The 20,532-nt window shown below is 38.9% G+C and overlaps 1 protein-coding gene across 1 annotated transcript; it reads left to right on the forward strand.

Annotated features, from left to right (window-relative positions):
• Positions 1 to 7,907: 7,907 nt before the first annotated feature.
• On the forward strand, positions 7,908 to 17,386 carry LOC131947678 (snRNA-activating protein complex subunit 3). Its single transcript, XM_059308945.1, has 9 exons — positions 7,908 to 8,126; positions 10,186 to 10,281; positions 10,562 to 10,658; positions 12,157 to 12,273; positions 13,205 to 13,351; positions 13,804 to 13,886; positions 15,533 to 15,694; positions 16,145 to 16,252; positions 17,142 to 17,386. The coding sequence occupies exons 1-9, from the start codon at positions 7,915 to 7,917 to the stop codon at positions 17,287 to 17,289; spliced, it is 1,170 nt and encodes a 389-aa protein (XP_059164928.1). The 5' UTR covers positions 7,908 to 7,914; the 3' UTR covers positions 17,290 to 17,386.
• The last annotated feature ends 3,146 nt before the right edge of the window (positions 17,387 to 20,532 follow it).

A 20,532-nucleotide genomic window follows, 5' to 3' on the forward strand; every position in this document is an offset into this window, starting at 1 on the left:
CTGACCAGTGTTAGACGCATGTTTGGACTGACCAATGTTAGACGCATGTTTGGACTGACCAATGTTAGACGCATGTTTGGACTGACCAGTGTTAGACGCATGTTTGGACTGACCAATGTTAGACGCATGTTTGGACTGACCAGTGTTAGACGCATGTTTGGACTGACCAATGTTAGACGCATGTTTGGACTGACCAGAAGACACAATGTTAGACGCATGTTTGAACTGACCAGTGTTAGACGAATGTTTGGACTGACCAGTGTTAGACGCATGTTTGGACTGACCAGAAGACACAATGTTAGACGAATGTTTGGACTGACCAATGTTAGACGCATGTTTGGACTGACCAGTGTTAGACGCATGTTTGGACTGACCAATGTTAGACGCATGTTTGGACTGACCAGTGTTAGACGCATGTTTGGACTGACCAATGTTAGACGCATGTTTGGACTGACCAGAAGACACAATGTTAGACGCATGTTTGAACTGACCAGTGTTAGACGAATGTTTGGACTGACCAGTGTTAGACGCATGTTTGGACTGACCAGAAGACACAATGTTAGACGCATGTTTGGACTGACCAGTGTTAGACGCATGTTTGGACTGACCAGAAGACACAATGTTAGACGCATGTTTGGACTGACCAGTGTTAGACGCATGTTTGGACTGACCAATGTTAGACGCATGTTTGGACTGACCAATGTTAGACGAATGTTTGGACTGACCAGTGTTAGACGCATGTTTGGACTGACCAGTGTTAGACGCATGTTTGGACTGACCAATGTTAGACGCATGTTTGGACTGACCAATGTTAGACGCATGTTTGGACTGACCAGTGTTAGACGCATGTTTGGACTGACCAGTGTTAGACGCATGTTTGGACTGACCAGAAGACACAATATTAGACGCATGTTTGGACTGACCAATGTTAGACGCATGTTTGGACTGACCAATGTTAGACGCATGTTTGGACTGACCAATGTAAGACGCATGTTTGGACTGACCAATGTTAGACGTATGTTTGGACTGACCAGTGTTAGACGCATGATTGGACTGACCAGTGTTAGACGCATGTTTGGACTGACCAGAAGACACAATGTTAGACGCATGTTTGGACTGACCAATGTTAGACGCATGTTTGGACTGACCAATGTTAGACGCATGTTTGGACTGACCAGAAGACACAATGTTAGACGCATGTTTGGACTGACCAGTGTTAGACGCATGTTTGGACTGACCAGAAGACACAATGTTAGACGCATGTTGGGACTGACCAGTGTTAGACGCATGTTTGGACTGACCAGTGTTAGACGCATGTTTGGACTGACCAATGTTAGACGCATGTTTGGACTGACCAATGTTAGACGTAGTTTGGACTGACCAGTGTTAGACGCATGTTTGGACTGACCAGTGTAAGACGCATGTTTGGACTGACCAATGTTAGACGCATGTTTGGACTGACCAGTGTTAGACGCATGTTTGGACTGACCAATGTTAGACGCAAGGGATGGACTGACCAGTGTTAGACGCATGTTTGGACTGACCAGTGTTAGACGCATGTTTGGACTGACCAGAAGACACAATGTTAGACGCATGTTTGGACTGACCAATGTTAGACGCATGTTTGGACTGACCAATGTTAGACGCATGTTTGGACTGACCAATGTTAGACGCATGTTTGGACTGACCAGAAGAGACAATGTTAGACGCATGTTTGGACTGACCAATGTTAGACGCATGTTTGGACTGACCAATGTTAGACGCATGTTTGGACTGACCAATGTTAGACGTAGTTTGGACTGACCAGTGTAAGACGCATGTTTGGACTGACCAATGTTAGACGCATGTTTGGACTGACCAGTGTTAGACGCATGTTTGGACTGACCAATGTTAGACGCATGTTTGGACTGACCAGTGTTAGACGCATGTTTGGACTGACCAGTGTTAGACGCATGTTTGGACTGACCAATGTTAGACGCATGTTTGGACTGACCAGAAGACACAATGTTAGACGCATGTTTGGACTGACCAGTGTTAGACGCATGTTTGGACTGACCAATGTTAGACGCATGTTTGGACTGACCAATGTTAGACGCATGTTTGGACTGACCAATGTTAGACGCATGTTTGGACTGACCAGAAGAGACAATGTTAGACGCATGTTTGGACTGGCCAATGTTAGACGCATGTTTGGACTGGCCAGTGTTAGACGCATGTTTGGACTGACCAGTGTTAGACGCATGTTTGGACTGACCAGTGTTAGACGCATGTTTGGACTGACCAGTGTTAGACGCATGTTTGGACTGACCAGTGTTAGACGAATGTTTGGACTGACCAGAAGACACAATGTTAGACGCATGTTTGGACTGATCAGAAGACACAATGTTAGACGCATGTTTGGACTGACAAGAAGACACAATGTTAGACGCATGATTGGACTGACCAATGTTAGACGCATGTTTGGACTGACCAGAAGACACAATGTTAGACGCATGTTTGGACTGATCAGAAGACACAATGTTAGACGCATGTTTGGACTGACCAGAAGACACAATGTTAGACGCATGTTTGGACTGACCAATGTTAGACGCATGTTTGGACTGACCAGTGTTAGACGCATGTTTGGACTGACCAATGTTAGACGCATGTTTGGACTGACCAGTGTTAGACGCATGTTTGGACTGACCAATGTTAGACGCATGTTTGGACTGACCAGTGTTAGACGCATGTTTGGACTGACCAGTGTTAGACGCATGTTTGGACTGACCAGAAGACACAATGTTAGACGCATGATTGGACTGACCAATGTTAGACGCGTGTTTGGACTGACCAATGTTAGACGCATGTTTGGACTGACCAATGTTAGACGCATGTTTGGACTGACCAATGTTAGACGAATGTTTGGACTGACCAATGTTAGACGAATGTTTGGACTGACCAGAAGACACAATGTTAGACGCATGATTGGACTGACCAATGTTAGACGCGTGTTTGGACTGACCAATGTTAGACGCATGTTTGGACTGACCAGAAGACACAATGTTAGACGCATGTTTGGACTGACCAATGTTAGACGCATGTTTGGACTGACCAGAAGACACAATGTTAGACGCATGATTGGACTGACCAATGTTAGACGCATGTTTGGACTGACCAGAAGACACAATGTTAGACGCATGTTTGGACTGACCAATGTTAGACGCATGTTTGGACTGACCAATGTTAGACGCATGTTTGGACTGACCAGTGTTAGACGCATGTTTGGACTGACCGGAAGACACAATGTTAGACGCATGTTTGGACTGATCAGAAGACACAATGTTAGACGCATGTTTGGACTGACCAGAAGACACAATGTTAGACGCATGTTTGGACTGACCAATGTTAGACGCATGTTTGGACTGACCAGTGTTAGACGCATGTTTGGACTGAGCAATGTTAGACGCATGTTTGGACTGATCAATGTTTGACGCATGTTTGGACTGACCTTTCCTCACAGGGCTTCATACAGCCAGCGTCTACGTTAGGACACATCTCCGTGCTGCCCATAATCCCAGCAATCAGCTTACACGGCACGCCCTTGTTACACTCCTCATAGCACTGGCTGTAACAGAGGTCGGAGCTTGCTGGAACTACAACTGCCGCCAATACCACGGCCAGGACCACTAGTGCTGTCGGGGAGAGGGTACGGAATTAATTCTTGGAGCAGTAGAGTTAGGATTATCTGACCGGCTGTCTTAGATTATCTGACCGGCTGTCTTAGATTATCTGACTGTCCACTATAACATTAACACATGCCAATATGTTAACTTATATAATCTCATGTTGACTAACACAAAATGTTAACTTGAATAATTACATGTTGACTAAAATAATGTTAACTTACACAATTTCATGTTGACTAAAATAATGTTAACTTACACAATTTCATGTTGACTAAAATAATGTTAACTTACACAATTTCATGTTGACTAAAATAATGTTAACTTACACAATTTCATGTTGATAGATTGGAGTCCACAACCCAAGTTCTGAAGTTTGTAGCCAGATGGGAGCCGTGAGCAATTAAAAATATATCGAACCATTTACAGCATTTATATTTTTTCTACAAGTAGAGTGCATTAAAACCTAATCCGATTAAGATTATTTTTTATATTTTTAAATCAAAAGGGGTCCTTAGAATTTTTTGTCCATTGTCTCAATACGCCTTTCCCCAAGTGTGGCTTTATGTTGGTAGCTATAGGGTTCAGAGTGGTTGTTTGAATTGTGGGTTTTCGTATTGATTTTAAAGTTAAAGGCCACTGTTTAATCCGTTTAATCCCCTCGTTGTGAGATTAAGTTATTTATTCTAAGCGGGGACTTGTTAGAGGCGATAGAATCAAAAGATTAGATTGAACGTTGTGTGGTTGTGTGGGGTGGGGAGGGTGTGGCGATGGGGTTTGTGGGAGGGTGTGTGTGGGGAGATGGGGGTGGGGTAAAATAGAAGTCTCAGCATAAAAATTATTTGTGTGTATACTGAAGAAAGTGGGGGTAATTAAAAATATTTAAAAAAAAAAATTCCACTGTAGTGTAAAAGTTATAATCTATCATTATCAAAGAATGAAAGGTCATTTTCACAAAACGACATATTTTACAAAATGGCGTGCCATAAAATCTGCTCCGATTAGAGGCGTGATAAAAATACATCACGGCAAAATAATAGCTGTAACGTGAGAAAATATCTGGCACTGATGTGTTGCCATCCTTGACTATCCTACCCCTTACCCCACCCCCCCCCCCCCCCCCCCCACACCCCTTGTCACCCAAATCGCATATTATTTTCAGCTATTTTTTTTTCTATACAATTATTTATCGAGCTGTGTCAACGTAAGTTCAATTGATTAATATTTTTATACATATTTTTTTTTACAATAAAAAGTTTAGAAAAAAAAAAGAAAATAATTGCTAAAGCTAAGTTTCATTATTGAATTACTTTTTTAAAATGCCAAGTGTTTTGTTACACCGTACCCCGCCCCCTTCCCTGCGTCACACGGTGTCCGGTCAAAAAAAAACCTGGACATAAACCCCCCGACATAAACCCCCTGGACAAAAACCCCCCGCGACATAAACCCCCTGGACAAAAAACCCCCGCGACATAAACCCCCTGGACAAAACCCCCCCGCGATATAAACCCCCCGGATAATAACCCCCGGACTGAGGTTTATATAAAGAAAAAATAACGATGATGTGAACCAAGAAATTTAAAAAATTACATTAAATTAATTTAATTTTTTTACGACTAAGAAAATAGTTTCTACCTAAAAAAAAATGCTTTTCGAAATCAAGGAGTGACCTTAGTTGTATTTGATCAAAGATCGGGCACCGACAACACCTTAGATATAGGTCATCCACATGTGGGAGCCGTGCGGATCAAAGCAACACATTCTTAACAATTCAAAAGATGTGAGGGATTCACCGGCGGAAGCTTGGTTCATATCCACCTTGGCATACAGAACCATGGTATAAATATAAAATCAAATTTATTTCTCGACAAATCGTATATTTTCTGGAATGGAGTTCGTTCAATCCAATAAAGGCATTTTAAAGGTGATTTTTGAAGGCTATGTTTATGTCAAGCAAAAAGATCTGGCGAACGGCGTTGTGTCATTTGAGTGTGCCAAAAGACGGAACAAGGCAGAATGCAAAGCAAAAATAAAGATTCATGGTGAACAGCTTGTTGGACGATGTAATGAACATTCGCATGGACCAGATCCATCTCAACTGGAAGTGTGTAAAGTAGTGCAGCAGATGAAACAACTGGCAGAAGAAACGGAAGCAACACCCCAGACCATATGCCAAAAACAAACAACTCAGTTGAAGGCTGGCACAGAAGTTTTCAGTCGCATATGGGATGTTGCCACCCAAATATTTGGAAATTTATTGACTTTATTAAAAAGGAACAATCTCTCCAAGAGGTTTATTGTACACAGATTCATTCAGGTCACTGTCTACCAAATCAGAAAAAAAAATATATTGATAGCAGCTCTCGAATTTTAACTGTTGTTAAAAATTTTAATGAGTCCACCATTATTGAGTATTTGCGAGGCATCGCTCACAATCTGTCTTTTTAAAGTTATAATAAAAATAAAAGTTTTTTTTTTAATGTTTGTTTTGTATTTTTATATTAATTTTGTTTCTCATCATCTTTGGTTTTTCCTTATATAAACCTCAATTGGGGGGTTTTTGTCCAGGGGGTTTATATCGCGGGGGTTTTTTGTCCAGGGGTTTTTTTATCGCGGGGGGTTTTTGTCCAGGGGGTTTATGTCGCGGGGGTTTTTGTCCAGGGGGTTTATGTCGGGGGGTTTATGTCCAGGGGGTTTTTGACCGGGAGCCGCGTCACACATCCTCATAAAAGTCCGACCCCTCCCCCCTATAACCCTCCAAGGTATGACGTCATCTCAAAACTTAATTACCTAAATACCAAACAGATATTTGATACCAATTTGCCAACAACAACGTCTAAAATAAAATGTAAACTGAATAGCCTTAAGTAAAAAAAAAATGATGTCTGTTTTCTACGATTAATCTATTATCTAAGTTACGATAACTGAATATGTAGGCTACTGCCACTAGATGACCCATTAAATGTATGCAGGGTTTTTTAATTGTACGAAATCAAGTGGACAATACACAATGCGGACGATTATGGCCGACTTAGGAAAGGCATATGGCAAAATCCAAAGTAAAAATTTGTTGAAAAGTAGTTTTTCTTTCTTTCGCTGATTTTTATTAAATTCTTTTTGTGCTCAGTTTTCAGCTGTTTTTTTTTTTTTTTTTTTTTTTTTCAAAACGACTGGTTGATTTTCAAATTATATTATGGTACTTTTACTTGTTAGGAAGATGGAAAGCAGATTATTATAATAAATCGTAATGTCTTTCAATTCAACAAATATATTAATTAGAAAAACATAGAGTAAATTGACGAGTAAGATTCTAAAAATAACAACAAGTAAATCGATAGATAACCTAGGCCTATACTATCTAGATCTATAGCCTATTTGAAAAACTTTTGCGACTTTTTTTTTTTTAAATTCACTGCCTCTTCTCCTTCGTTCTTAATATTGTTAGACTATGTTGGGGGAGATTTTCTCTAATACTATTACATCTCAACTTGCATAGCCTTTGTCCAACCAAGAACACACTTCAAGGCCCTCTCCCTTTTTTGTGTTCGCACTGATCGTTAGCCCTACACAGCTGACCAAGCGAGCACATTATACACGCGCTGATATTTAAATATCTAATTGTAACGTGGTTATTTTGAGTTTTTTTACTTGAAAAAAAAAATGACTAGATCTACATCATCTTAGGCTTTGACACAAAATAATGATGTAGGCATACTATGATTTAGTTTTAAAATAAACTTGAAATACCATAAATTGTTTTAGAAAATTGTAAAAACAAATCGCTTTTTTTCTTAGGCGAGTGGTAAACAGCTACATTATTGATACATTTACCACAAGAACTGCCGATTTAAAGTATAATCTACATTTTATGTGCATTTTTAAAATTTAGTTTTTAAATTTTCAAATTTAAGTACTTTATGGTTTAATTCCACATGTGGACGTCCACATTGACCCGATTTCATGGACGTAGTCTGAACGTTTGCCTATCTTTCAAACTAGATTCTATAGCTCTTGTAGATCTTAACATATTTTTAACGCAACAGTGTGTGTTAGCTACTGTAAAACAATCACTGCTAGAGTAGACCTGCTTGTTTTTTTTTTTTTACAAAACCACTATCAAGGTGCCCCCTAAACGTCCTAAACACATTTTTATCCAAAACATTAAAATTAGAACAATGAAATTAGTAAAATGCGATACTTTTTATTTACAAAGGGAAACCACTCAACTTTTAAACGGGTTTTGAATAAAACAATGATGGACGGTGGTGATGTAAAACCCATCTTAATAGGTAGCCCTTCAAAATCCGAATATGTATGTCCTAAAGATTTTCTCTTATCATGGGATTCTGATGTTTTGGAATTAGTAAAATACAAGCCTCAAAATGAAACTGAGATGATGAACAATATTGCCTCTACCATGTCAATTCCAGAAGAAACTGTCAAAGAATTGAGTGAAGTCTGCGGGTATTTCAGAGATTTGTTCATCTCATCTTTTTTTATCTAAGGCCAACAACAGCTAGATCTAGATCTAAATATTATAAAGACCTCTGTAAAACCTTAGTTTAGCGTCAGTTATTATTCCGGAATGGTAGTATAGGAGTAAAAAATAGTAAAACAATGGCAAAGTCTGTCACACAGTTCCAGAACCCACCGGAAGTACTGTTAAGTTAAGTGTAAACTAGTGTAAAGTGTAGGCCTAAAGGCTAAACCATACACTTTATTTTAAATAAAATTTGGCGTCATCTTTTATTTTTAATACAGAACGTTTAAAATTTGGATAGATTTATTTTAATTGCGTGTTAAATACTAACCCACCCCTCCTAGTAACTAATTTACTAAGTTCACTGATATCTAAACTTGTATGAACTCACCGTGACCTAAAGTACTTAGTAATTAGTTGGTGCTGTTTGGCTGGGGAGGGGAATAAAAGTTGAAGTTACTGTACAATTCATGCTATGATGTATTAGACTGGGCTACTGTGACCTCACAGTGACCCCTTCACTGTCTCTTGTTGTGTGTGTGTGGGGGGATACCGGTAGTTTTTAATAGCAGACAAAAGTTTCTCAGCTATAAGCACAAATAATGGTGTGGTTACAAAGGTCTGGTTTCATTTTCAAAATACCGTAAGAACCCTGTTTCTAGTTACTTGACTTGTACTATTTTTGTAATCAATTTTACATTTTTGTAGGCCCCTAATCATTTTTACTATTTTTTTACTTGGCCTGGCAGCTAGCTAGATTTAGATCTAATTAATTAATAGTTGCAAATCCACTGTAAGCCAAAAACATTAAACAAAGTCTTACATTTGACTTTATTATTTATATTTAGGCTATATATATATATTTTTTAAATTTTTAGATCTACTATCTATCTATATATATAATTCTCTTCTGGGAGCCGTTAGAAAACAAGCTGCAAGCACCTCCTTGCAGTCCCCTCTCTTTCTCACTATCACTATCACTAACACCCCCACCCCACCCCCACATTGTCTGGTGAGTTGTGGTCACGCTAAATGTTTACAAAGCTAAATGTTTACAAATCGTAGAGCAGTAGAGCCGGGTTTCTATATTAGGGGCAGATAATTTAGTTCGATTTTAAACTTACAGGAGGTAACTAAGAAATAACTAAGAGGAGGCTGCTTTCACGGGGGGGGGGGGGGGGGGGTGTAGGGTCGGGGTTAGGGGAAGGGGGGGGGGTTAGTGTTTTAAAGCAAATATTTTCAGTGGCAGCATTGGTACTGTCGAATTCACAAATTATGAATTACTGAAAAGTAGAAAATAAAACAACTAAATAGCGGCGTATGATACGCTGCGGGTCGGCTCGTTATATTTATTCCTCTCCTGTTTCCTTTTGTCGATTAAACTTAAAAAATTGAAACATTAATTTACTACAATCAACTTTCACTTTATTTATATTTCAATGGTAAAAAAACCATGGTTTACCGTAACTTTAGTTACCGAAACTCAACAAACATTACCCAATAATTTCTGATGTTAAACTAAGGTTTTACCAAGACCTCTACTGATTTTTTACTTTTAAAAAGTAGGCAATCTATTGTTTTAGGTGCTTAAAATCGTCAGAGACTAGTAATCTGAAAAAAGGGTGACTCATCAAATTTTTGTAATTTTTTTTTTTACATTTTTAGAAATATTTATGTTTTAAAAGTTACAAAAATGTTTCAAAGTTTCATTGATGTACCTGTTTTTAAACAATCGTATTAAAAATTTTCAGTAATAAATAAAGACTATCGATGTTTTCATCAGATGCAACCAAGCTCATTTACTTTAGCAGCCATCTTGTTTAAGTTTTTTTTTTTTTTGGTTCAAATTATGATTGGTAATGTCGAATTCACAATGTTAAAAAGGAGAAAATAAAACAACTAAATAGCAGCGTATGCTACGCCGCGGGTTGGCTCTTTGGTATTAATAGGTGTTAAAGCTTTAAATTTGGCTAATTTCTTTATTTGTTAGGCTATTATTAGATCTAGATCTTTTTATCTTATCTATGATTTTTGTTTTGCTAGGAAAGAAACTTTGCTAACAGGAAAGGAGCCGAAACACAAAGTGAATCTCTACCAACTGAATGACGTACCTGAGGGAGTAACCCTGGAATGTGTCAAGTAAATATCTATCTTTATAACAAATACTGTGTCAAGTAAATATCTATCTTTATAACAAATACTGTGTCAAGTAAATATTAACCTTAATAACAAATACTGTAGCACTACACATGTTTATAAACTGTATAGACCTACATTTTTTATGCCACCATTCTTTTGATTGACCCTAGTTTTCTGGTGTGCATTTTTTGGTGTGTCTTTTATTCTGAATGATCTAGTTTTAGCTGATTGTATTTGTCATAGCTACATTGTTTTGATTGGCTGTTTTTCTTGCACACAGACACCAGATGGACCAGAAGCAGTTGAGACGAGACAACATCAATTACAAGCTGGCTTTTCAAAGGAAAGTCAAGTACAGTTTTGTGGATGAGTTTATTGTAATATTTCATTGTTTACTACAGTAGTTAAGTTTAAAACATGAGATGTAGCAACAGTGACATGTTCATTCTTAAGTGACTCTACCCACATCATGACAGTTACCCATTACTTTAAAAATACATTTAACCCTGACTCAAAAAATTAACACAAATTTTTTAACTAAACTGTTAAAGTAGATCTTGTTTGTTTTCTGGGACATTTTAAGTAGATCTTGTTTGTTTTAGGGGACATTTTAAGTAGATCTTGTTAGTTTTAGGGGACATTTTAAGTAGATCTTGTTTGTTTCTGGGGAGATTTTAAGTAGATCTTGTTTGTTTCAGGGACATTTTAAGTAGATCTTGTTTGTTTTAGGGGACATTCTAAGTAGATCTTGTTTGTTTCAGGGGAGATTTTAAGTAGATCTTGTTTGTTTCAGGGGACATTTTAAGTAGATCTTGTTTGTTTCAGGGGAGATTTTAAGTAGATCTTGTTTGTTTTAGGGGACATTTTAAGTAGATCTTGTTTGTTTCAGGGGACATTTAAAGTAGATCTTGTTTGTTTTAGGGGACATTTAAAGTAGATCTTGTTTGTTTCTGGGGACATTTTAAGTAGATCTTGTTTGTTTCAGGGACATTTAAAGTAGATCTTGTTTGTTTCAGGGGAGATTTTAAGTAGATCTTGTTTGTTTTAGGGGACATTTTAAGTAGATCTTGTTTGTTTCAGGGGAGATTTTAAGTAGATCTTGTTTGTTTCAGGGGAGATTTTAAGTAGATTTTGTTTGTTTCAGGGACATTTAAAGTAGATCTTGTTTGTTTCAGGGGAGATTTTAAGTAGATCTTGTTTGTTTCTGGGGAGATTTTAAGTAGATCTTGTTTGTTTCAGGGGAGATTTTAAGTAGATTTTGTTTGTTTCAGGGACATTCTAAGTAGATCTTGTTTGTTTCAGGGGAGATTTTAAGTAGATCTTGTTTGTTTTAGGGGACATTTAAAGTAGATCTTGTTTGTTTTAGGGGACATTTAAAGTAGATCTTGTTTGTTTCTGGGGAGATTTTAAGTAGATCTTGTTTGTTTCAGGGGAGATTTTAAGTAGATCTTGTTTGTTTCAGGGGAGATTTTAAGTAGATCTTGTTTGTTTTAGGGGACATTTTAAGTAGATCTTGTTTGTTTCAGGGGACATTTTAAGTAGATCTTGTTTGTTTCAGGGGAGATTTTAAGTAGATTTTGTTTGTTTTAGGGGACATTTTAAGTAGATTTTGTTTGTTTCAGGGACATTTAAAGTAGATCTTGTTTGTTTCAGGGGACATTTTAAGTAGATCTTGTTTGTTTCAGGGACATTTAAAGTAGATCTTGTTTGTTTTAGGGGACATTCTAAGTAGATCTTGTTTGTTTCAGGGGAGATTTTAAGTAGATCTTGTTTGTTTCAGGGGAGATTTTAAGTAGATTTTGTTTGTTTCAGGGACATTTAAAGTAGATCTTGTTTGTTTTAGGGGACATTTTAAGTAGATCTTGTTTGTTTCAGGGGACATTTTGTTCCAGCGCAGAGCCAGAGGATGTAGAGTACCGTGTCCCTACCCCTAATGTGGTACTCACTGTTCAGGTGACACGATGTCTAATGATGGGAGTAGTCACTAACAAGGTTGGCTTTGTTATACTCTCTCTATTGTTGTGTTTACCTCCCCTCCTGTGAGAGTGTTCTACTCTCTCTATTGCTGTGTTTACCTCCCCTCCTGTGAGAGTGTTCTACTCTCTCTATTGTTGTGTTTACCTCCCCTCCATCCTTCCCAGGTTTTATTTAACTATTAATAGAAAAAGGGAGATAATTTGTTTTCCATTCTCCCTCTCATTTTGAATGTATTTAATTGTTTGAATATTGTTTTTAATGTTTTAATGGATCATTTTCAGTATTTTCATTATTCTAATAAATCATGGCAAATTTGTAATAAATTCTAAATATTGAAGTCAAAACTGTTGAGTATAAAACACAATGAGGTAAAAGTATGCTATACCAAGGCCCTACTCTATACGCTGCTGCCTTGACCTCTTTGTGTGACACCATTGTTTGACCCACTTGTGTGACACCATTGTTTGACCCACTTGTGTGACACCATTGTTTGACCCACTTGTGTGACACCATTGTTTGACCCACTTGTATGACACCATTGTTTGACCCACTTGTGTGACACCATTGTTTGACCCACTTGTGTGACAGCATTGTTTGACCCACTTGTGTGACAGCATTGTTTGACCCACTTGTGTGACACCATTGTTTGACCCACTTGTGTGACACCATTGTTTGACCCACTTGTGTGACAGCATTGTTTGACCCACTTGTGTGACACCATTGTTTGACCCACTTGTGTGACACCATTGTTTGACCCACTTGTGTGACACCATTGTTTGACCCGCTTGTGTGACACCATTGTTTGACCAACTTGTGTGACACCATTGTTTGACCCACTTGTGTGACACCATTGTTTGACCCACTTGTGTGACAGCATTGTTTGACCCACTTGTGTGACAGCATTGTTTGACCCACTTGTGTGACACCATTGTTTACTTTCTTGTAGCTGAAAGAGAGAGAGACTTACTTGGTCCTCGGCAGTCAAAAACTGTCAGAACTTCGGGACAAGATCCAGTGTGCCACTGATGCCATGATACCAGGGGACTACAGCTCTTACCCAGAGGTGGACGTCAGCAAACTACAGAAGGCTGGGGTATGCCATTCTATGGTTTACACACTTTATGTCATTACAGTAGGCTGGGGTATGCCATTCTATGGTTTACACACTTTACGTCACTACAGTAGGCTGGGGTATGCCATTCTATGGTTTACACACTTTATGTCATTACAGTAGGCTGGGGTATGCCATTCTATGGTTTACACACTTTATGTCACTACAGTAGGCTGGGGTATGCCATTCTATGGTTTACACACTTTATGTATGCCATTTTATGGTTTACACACTTTATGTATGCCATTCTATGGTTTACACACTTTATGTATGCCATTCTATGGTTTACACACTTTATGTCACTACAGTAGGCTGGGGTATGCGTTCAGATTTAGCTGCAACATTTTGGCAATCATCCGTTCTTTTTGTTTTTCCCTTCTGTAACACAGCATTTTGTTTTAGCTTTTCTTTCAAAACCATTTTTTTTACCACAGGATATTTACAAGTCCAGTTGTTTTTTCATTGAAAATGTTTTCTACAACGACACGAGATTACCTGACAACAAAGATTACTCCAAGTAAGTAGTGACCTCATCGGCTGATCATTGGTTTACCACACACTCGCTGTACTGTACAGATACCATTTTTAATTACCTCTATAGCAAGAGGTGAGTTTTGCTTGTAGTAGGCAGAGTTAAAAACATCAAAAACATGAAATACAAGGATTATAAATCTATTATTTATATCAAATGGGTGTCCACTCATTTTATTTAGGTCACAATGATTTTTTGGTCGATTCTTTTGACTCCCTTTTCACCTATTTCTAATGCTGTGATTTTGTTCAAACTTTCCAGATAAATGCCTTTGCTATGACAACTCAATATTTAATTTTTGATCAAATTAGATATTAAGTTAGTTATTAAAAGTTAATTTAAAAATTCTATATTTAGTATCAAAAGTATAAAAAACATTTATAATAATAAGTTTAACATTAAAGAAAATAAACATAAATTTTCTTCACTCATGAAGTTTTCAATATATTTTGTTACCAACACTTTTAATTTTACTATTACATCTAAAGACAATTTAGGTTATTTTTAAAAATGAGATCATGTATCATCAGCAATATATTAAAGTTGTATATAGCTCTGGACACACGGAAAGTGAGAGAGAGAGAGAGAAGTGCGCGCATGGGCTTTTATACATTAGGATTGTCTACCTGTTAATATTTAAAGATGGTTAATTAAGATACAAGAGTAAGTCAAAAAATTGTTTTTAATGAGTTAACGCCATATTTATTCTTTTAAAAAGTAGGTTAATTTTAATTAATTAGACACCCCTTGTGACTACAAATATTTGCTTTGAAACCAATTAGTAACTCTAAATAACCAATATCTACAGCTTTTTAAAGTTTATCTGGAAAGTTTGAACTAAATGTAAAGTAGCTACAATAGAAGTATGTCATAATTGAGTTTAACATTAAAAGACAGACCGATATTTTTATCTGAAGCAGACTTTTGCTGATGTTTCTAGTTAAAGCACATTCTCTTGGGAAATTTATTTCATAATATGCAAATCACATGCCTTGTAGGTTTTTTTTGTGGCATTTTTCTTTGGTGATGTAAATTATTTTTTCTGAGTCTTATTTCTTCTGGTGATGTAAATTATTTTTTCTGAGACTTTCTTCTGGTGATGTAAATTATTTTTTCTGAGACTTTCTTCTGGTGATGTAAATTATTTTTTCTGAGACTTTTTCTTTCTGGTGATGTAAATTATTTTTTCTGAGACTTTCTTCTGGTGATGTAAATTATTTTTTCTGAGACTTTTTCTTTCTGGTGATGTAAATTATTTTTTCTGAGACTTTTTGTTTCTGGTGATGTAAATTATTTTTTCTGAGACCTTTTCTTTCTGGTGATGTAAATTATTTTTTCTGAGACTTTCTTCTGGTGATGTAAATTATTTTTTCTGAGACTTTTTCTTTCTGGTGATGTAAAAATTTTTTTTCTGAGACCTTTTCTTTCTGGTGATGTAAATTATTTTTTCTGAGACCTTTTCTTTCTGGTGATGTAAATTATTTTTTCTGAGACCTTTTCTTTCTGGTGATGTAAATTATTTTTTCTGAGACTTTCTTCTGGTGATGTAAATTATTTTTTCTGAGACCTTTTCTTTCTGGTGATGTAAATTATTTTTTCTGACTTATTCCTTCTTGTGATGTAAATTTCAGGCCTATCATTCAGTGGGCCAAAGATCACATGCCTGACCAGCACATGACCACAGACAACATGCAGGACACGAGCTTTTTTGACCTGAAGATTAGGATGGGCCACAACTATCTGTTCTTACACCAAGGCAACTGTGAGCATGCTGTTCTCTTCACTGATATGAGGTGAGTTTCTTACACCAAGGCAACTGTGAGCACGCTGTTCTCTTTACTGATATGAGGTGAGTTCCCTTTACTGACATCAGGTGAGTTCTCTTCTCCTGTCTTTAGAGTTAAAATATCCATAGCCAAAGATTGCTCTTAACAGCTAATAATTTTAACCAAGGGGGCTGAAGTTTTGATGAAGAATGTTACAATAATATCCTAATTGTTTTTAAAACTAAAATATTGATTTTTTGTTAGATACTAAACTGTTGAAAATAAAAAGCAATGAAGCAATTATTTTATATTGCAATCTTTTAATGTACTAAAAAGTAATAAAACCAAACTTTATTTCATTAGATATAATAAAAAATGGAAAATGTTTAGCCACATTTTAATTTTAGCAAGTTTGTTAAATGTATATGACATCCCAGATGTCAAACAGTATCCATGGTTTTCTATCCTTGTCTCCAGGCTGTTTAATGTGGATGACGTCCAGGATATCCGACAGTATCCAATAGTGGCAGTCACCAGAGTCAACCAGAGAGCCATGTGTCAGGGTTGTACCAAGATGTCAACCAAGTTAGTAGGTTTTATAGGTTTTGTGGTGCAAGGTTTTGTAGGTTTTGTGTTGCAAGGTTTTGTAGGTTTTGTGTTGCAAGGTTTTATAGGTTTTGTGGTGCAAGGTTTTATAGGTTTTGTGTTGCAAGGTTTTGTAGGTTTTGTGTTGCAAGGTTTTATAGGTTTTGTGGTGCAAGGTTTTATAGGTTTTGTGGTGCAAGGTTTTATAGGTTTTGTAGGTTTTGTGTTGTGTTACAGAGTTAGTAGGTTTTATAGGTTTTGTGTTGCAAGGTTTTATAGGTTTTGTGTTGCAAGGTTTTGTAGGTTTTGTGATACAAGGTTTTGTAGGTTTTGTGTTGCAAGGTTTCATAGGTTTTGTGTTACAAGGTTTCATAGGTTTTGTGACACAAGGTTTTATAGGTTTTGTGATACAAGGTTTTATAGGTTTTGTGTTGCAAGGTTTTATAGTTTTGTGTTGTGTTACACGGTTTTGTGATACAAGGTTTTATAGGTTTTGTGCTACAAGGTTTTATAGGTTTTGTGTTGTAAGGTTTTATAGGTTTTGTGATACAAGGTTTTATAGGTTTTGTGTTGCAAGGTTTTATAGGTTTTGTGTTGCAAGGTTTTATAGGTTTTGTGTTGCAAGGTTTTATAGGTTGTCTCTTGTGTTGCAAGGTTTTATAGGTTTTCTCTTGTGTTACAATGTTTTAAGGGTTTTATGTTGTGTTACATTGTTAGTATGTTTTATAGGTTTTGTGCAGTGTTAAAATTTTAGTAGGTTTCATAGGTTTTGTCTTGTGTTACAATATTAGTTCATTTTGTCATGTAGTTACTTACCTTTAAATTTTGTCATATACTTACTAATCCTGTGTACCTGAAGAAGACTTTGAATGTATCCGTCTATTTTCAGATGGGTGGTGCGTGACTCCCCCCTGATCCCAACAGACCCCTGTTTTCTCTGTGCCCAGTGCTTCAAGCTGCTCCTCTACACCAAGGATGGCAAGAAGGTCTCCAACTTTAAGGCTCACCATTTCTGTAGCTTTTACGCACCACGCTAGATCTGGGGAGCACGCTGGATTATGTTTGCTATTTATTTACTGGAATCATGTTGATGTACAGTTTTGTTAATCGAATCAATACATTCATTTTTTATCATTTTGTGTGTAGTGTGGTTTTTCATACTCAAGGGAGCAAAACAGCTCTTATCCGCGTTTTTATATTTACTCGATTACGTCCCCTTACCTCTATACATACGAACTTGTGAAACCATGTCTTGATGCTGCCATTTTAGGGGTCAAAAGCTGTACTTATAGACTGGAGTTATAGGCCATAACACGATTTTCTAATTTTGTTGTACGGTTCGCAGACAACCCGACCTAGATATTTCTCACACTGAGAGGGCATAGTCTTTTGGGACTGCGGGGTATCATGTATGATGCAGGTGAAGTAGTGTTTGCCTGTTTCTGTGAGCTCGACATATTGGGGTGGGGGGGGGGGGGATAGTTTCTTTGTTTCTTTAATTTCCCTGTACTTTCAGGTACCCAACATAGCTGAGTGGACTCAGAGACGGACGGTCGTACTGTCCCCCTCCCAGTCAAACCTTCCCATTGTATACAACCAATGCCGGGGGGGGGGGGGGATGAAAGAGTTTTAAAAGACAGCATTAAATAAACTTCCGGGACTAATTGGGTGATGCAGTGGGAACATAGCCAGTCAGTGCTGCCACTAGATGCTAGGTGATGCAGTGGGAACATAGCCAGTCAGTGCTGCCACTAGATGCTAGGTGATGCAGTGGGAACATAGCCAGTCAGTGCTGCCACTAGATGCTAGGTGATGCAGTGGGAACATAGCCAGTCAGTGCTGCCACTAGATGCTAGGTGATGCAGTGGGAACATAGCCAGTCAGTGCTGCCACTAGATGCTAGGTGATGCAGTGGGAACATAGCCAGTCAGTGCTGCCCCTAAATGCTAGGTGATGCAGTGGGAACATAGCCAGTCAGTGCTGCCACTAGATGCTCCCTTTAACGGGGACCAGCCTGAGGCAAAGATTTCATCTACAGTTAAAACAAATTACATCCATGTACGCTCTCAATCTTCGTGGTCTATAGGCGGCTATTGTGTCTAAGATTGAGTGCTTTGAATTCCAAAAATGGCCGTTGTCCGTCATTTTGTAATCAGAAATCACAGCCGTATACGGTAGAAGGACAAAAGAGCATCCTTGTAAGACGTTTCTCACAATATTCAAAGCCATTCCTTCAACTAGTGGATGTTTTTTTTTCAAATCAACTCAAATAGCCGCATCCTAGTGATATGCTAACCTCTCCATAATCTAACATCTCCCAACCACCGTGACACAGCTCCCAACCACCGTGACACAGCTCCCAACCACCGTGACACAGTTCCCAACCACCGTGACACAGTTCCCAACCACCGTGACACAGTTCCCAGTGTTACACATCACCCAACCACTGTGACACAGTTCCCAACCACCGTGACACAGCTCCCAACCACCGTGACACAGCTCCCAACCACCGTGACACAGCTCCCAACCACCGTGACACATCTCCCAACCACTGTGACACAGTTCCCAACCACCGTGACACAGTTCCCAACCACCGTGACACAGTTCCCAACCACCGTGACACAGTTCCCAGTGTTACACATCACCCAACCACTGTGACACAGCTCCCAACCACCGTGACACAGCTCCCAACCACCGTGACACAGCTCCCAACCACCGTGACACATCTCCCAACCACTGTGACACAGTTCCCAACCACCGTGACACAGTTCCCAGTGTTACACATCACCCAACCACTGTGACACAGCTCCCAACCAGCGTGACACAGCTCCCAACCACCGTGACACAGTTCCCAGTGTTACACATCACCCAACCACTGTGACACAGTTCCCAACCACCGTGACACAGTTCCCAGTGTTACACATCACCCAATCACTGTGACACAGTTCCCAAACACCTTGACACAGTTCCCAGTGTTACACATCACCCAACCACTGTGACACAGCTCCCAACAAGTGTGACACAGTTCCCAGTGTTACACATCACCCAACCACTGTGACACATCACCCAACCCCCGTGACACAGTTCCCAACCACCGTGACACAGTTCCCAGTGTTACACATCACCCAACCACTGTGACACAGCTATCATCACCATCCTCTAACAACCCCAACGAATCAGACGCCCCTCCTTATCTTGTTACCCATAAAACAAGAAAAAAATCATCTATCAATTCCGCTGGTCACCTTTTTGTTCTAGATGAGAGTTTCTATTTCCGGTCATAGATGCATTAGCATGCTATGAGGGAGGGGAGGGGGTGGGGTGGGAGGGGGGGGGGGGGTGAGAGGTTTCTGGTAGGCCGTGCAGTGAGGCTGGACATGGCCGTATTGTCTGGCCGATGTTGGCCCTGGCCATTTTATCTGGCCAATGTTGGCCCTTGCCGTGTGTCCAGATGTTGAAGTGCTGGCATGTGAAGAGGTTCATGGGACGGGACTAGAGTTTAGTGCACAGATATCTGGGCGCCTTTAGTGGGTGTCATCTTGATGTTGTTTCATGTTTGACGTCGATAGGTTGGGGGGGGGAGATGTGTTACGAGCGTGGGAGTGTGTGGGAGATAATTGTTAGGAGTGTGGAAGTAGTGTGAGAGAGTGTACCACTGGTAGAGTGTAGTAGAAAGGACAACGTTGGTGTCTGTAGGACAAAGTTGGTGTGTGTAGGACAAAGTGTAGGACAAAGATGGTGTCTGTAGGACAAAGTGGGTGTCTGTAGGACAAAGATGGTCTCTGTAGGACAAAGATGGTGTCTGTAGGACAAAGTTGGTGTCTGTAGGACAAATTTGGTGTCTGTAGGACAAAGTGGGCGTCTGTAGGAAAAAGTTGGTGTGTGTACGACAAAGTGTAGGACAAAGTTGCCGTCTGTAGGACAAAGTTGGTGTGTGTAGGACAAAGTGTAGGACAAAGTTGGTGTCTGTAGGACAAAGATGGTGTCTGTAGGACAAAGATGGTGTCTGTAGGACAAAGATGGTGTCTGTAGGACAAAGTGTAGGACACAGTTGGTGTCTGTAGGACAAAGTTTAGAACAAAGATGGTGTCTGTAGGACAAAGATGGTGTTTGTAGGACAAAGGGGGTGCCAGTAGGACAAAGTTGGTGTCTGTAGGACAAAGACAAGGGCTTGTCCTCTCGACCCGGCTCGACACGTTTCATCTAAAAATAGCCACACGGTGGGCGTGGTCAAATGACTTGGTGTTTGAATATTTGATGAGGATTATTGAGCTGAAACA

The sequence above is a fragment of the Physella acuta genome, unplaced genomic scaffold, assembly GCF_028476545.2.
Source record: "Physella acuta isolate Inbredline_101_S28 unplaced genomic scaffold, ASM2847654v3 ptg000058l, whole genome shotgun sequence".
In the NCBI taxonomy this organism is placed as follows: domain Eukaryota; kingdom Metazoa; phylum Mollusca; class Gastropoda; family Physidae; genus Physella; species Physella acuta.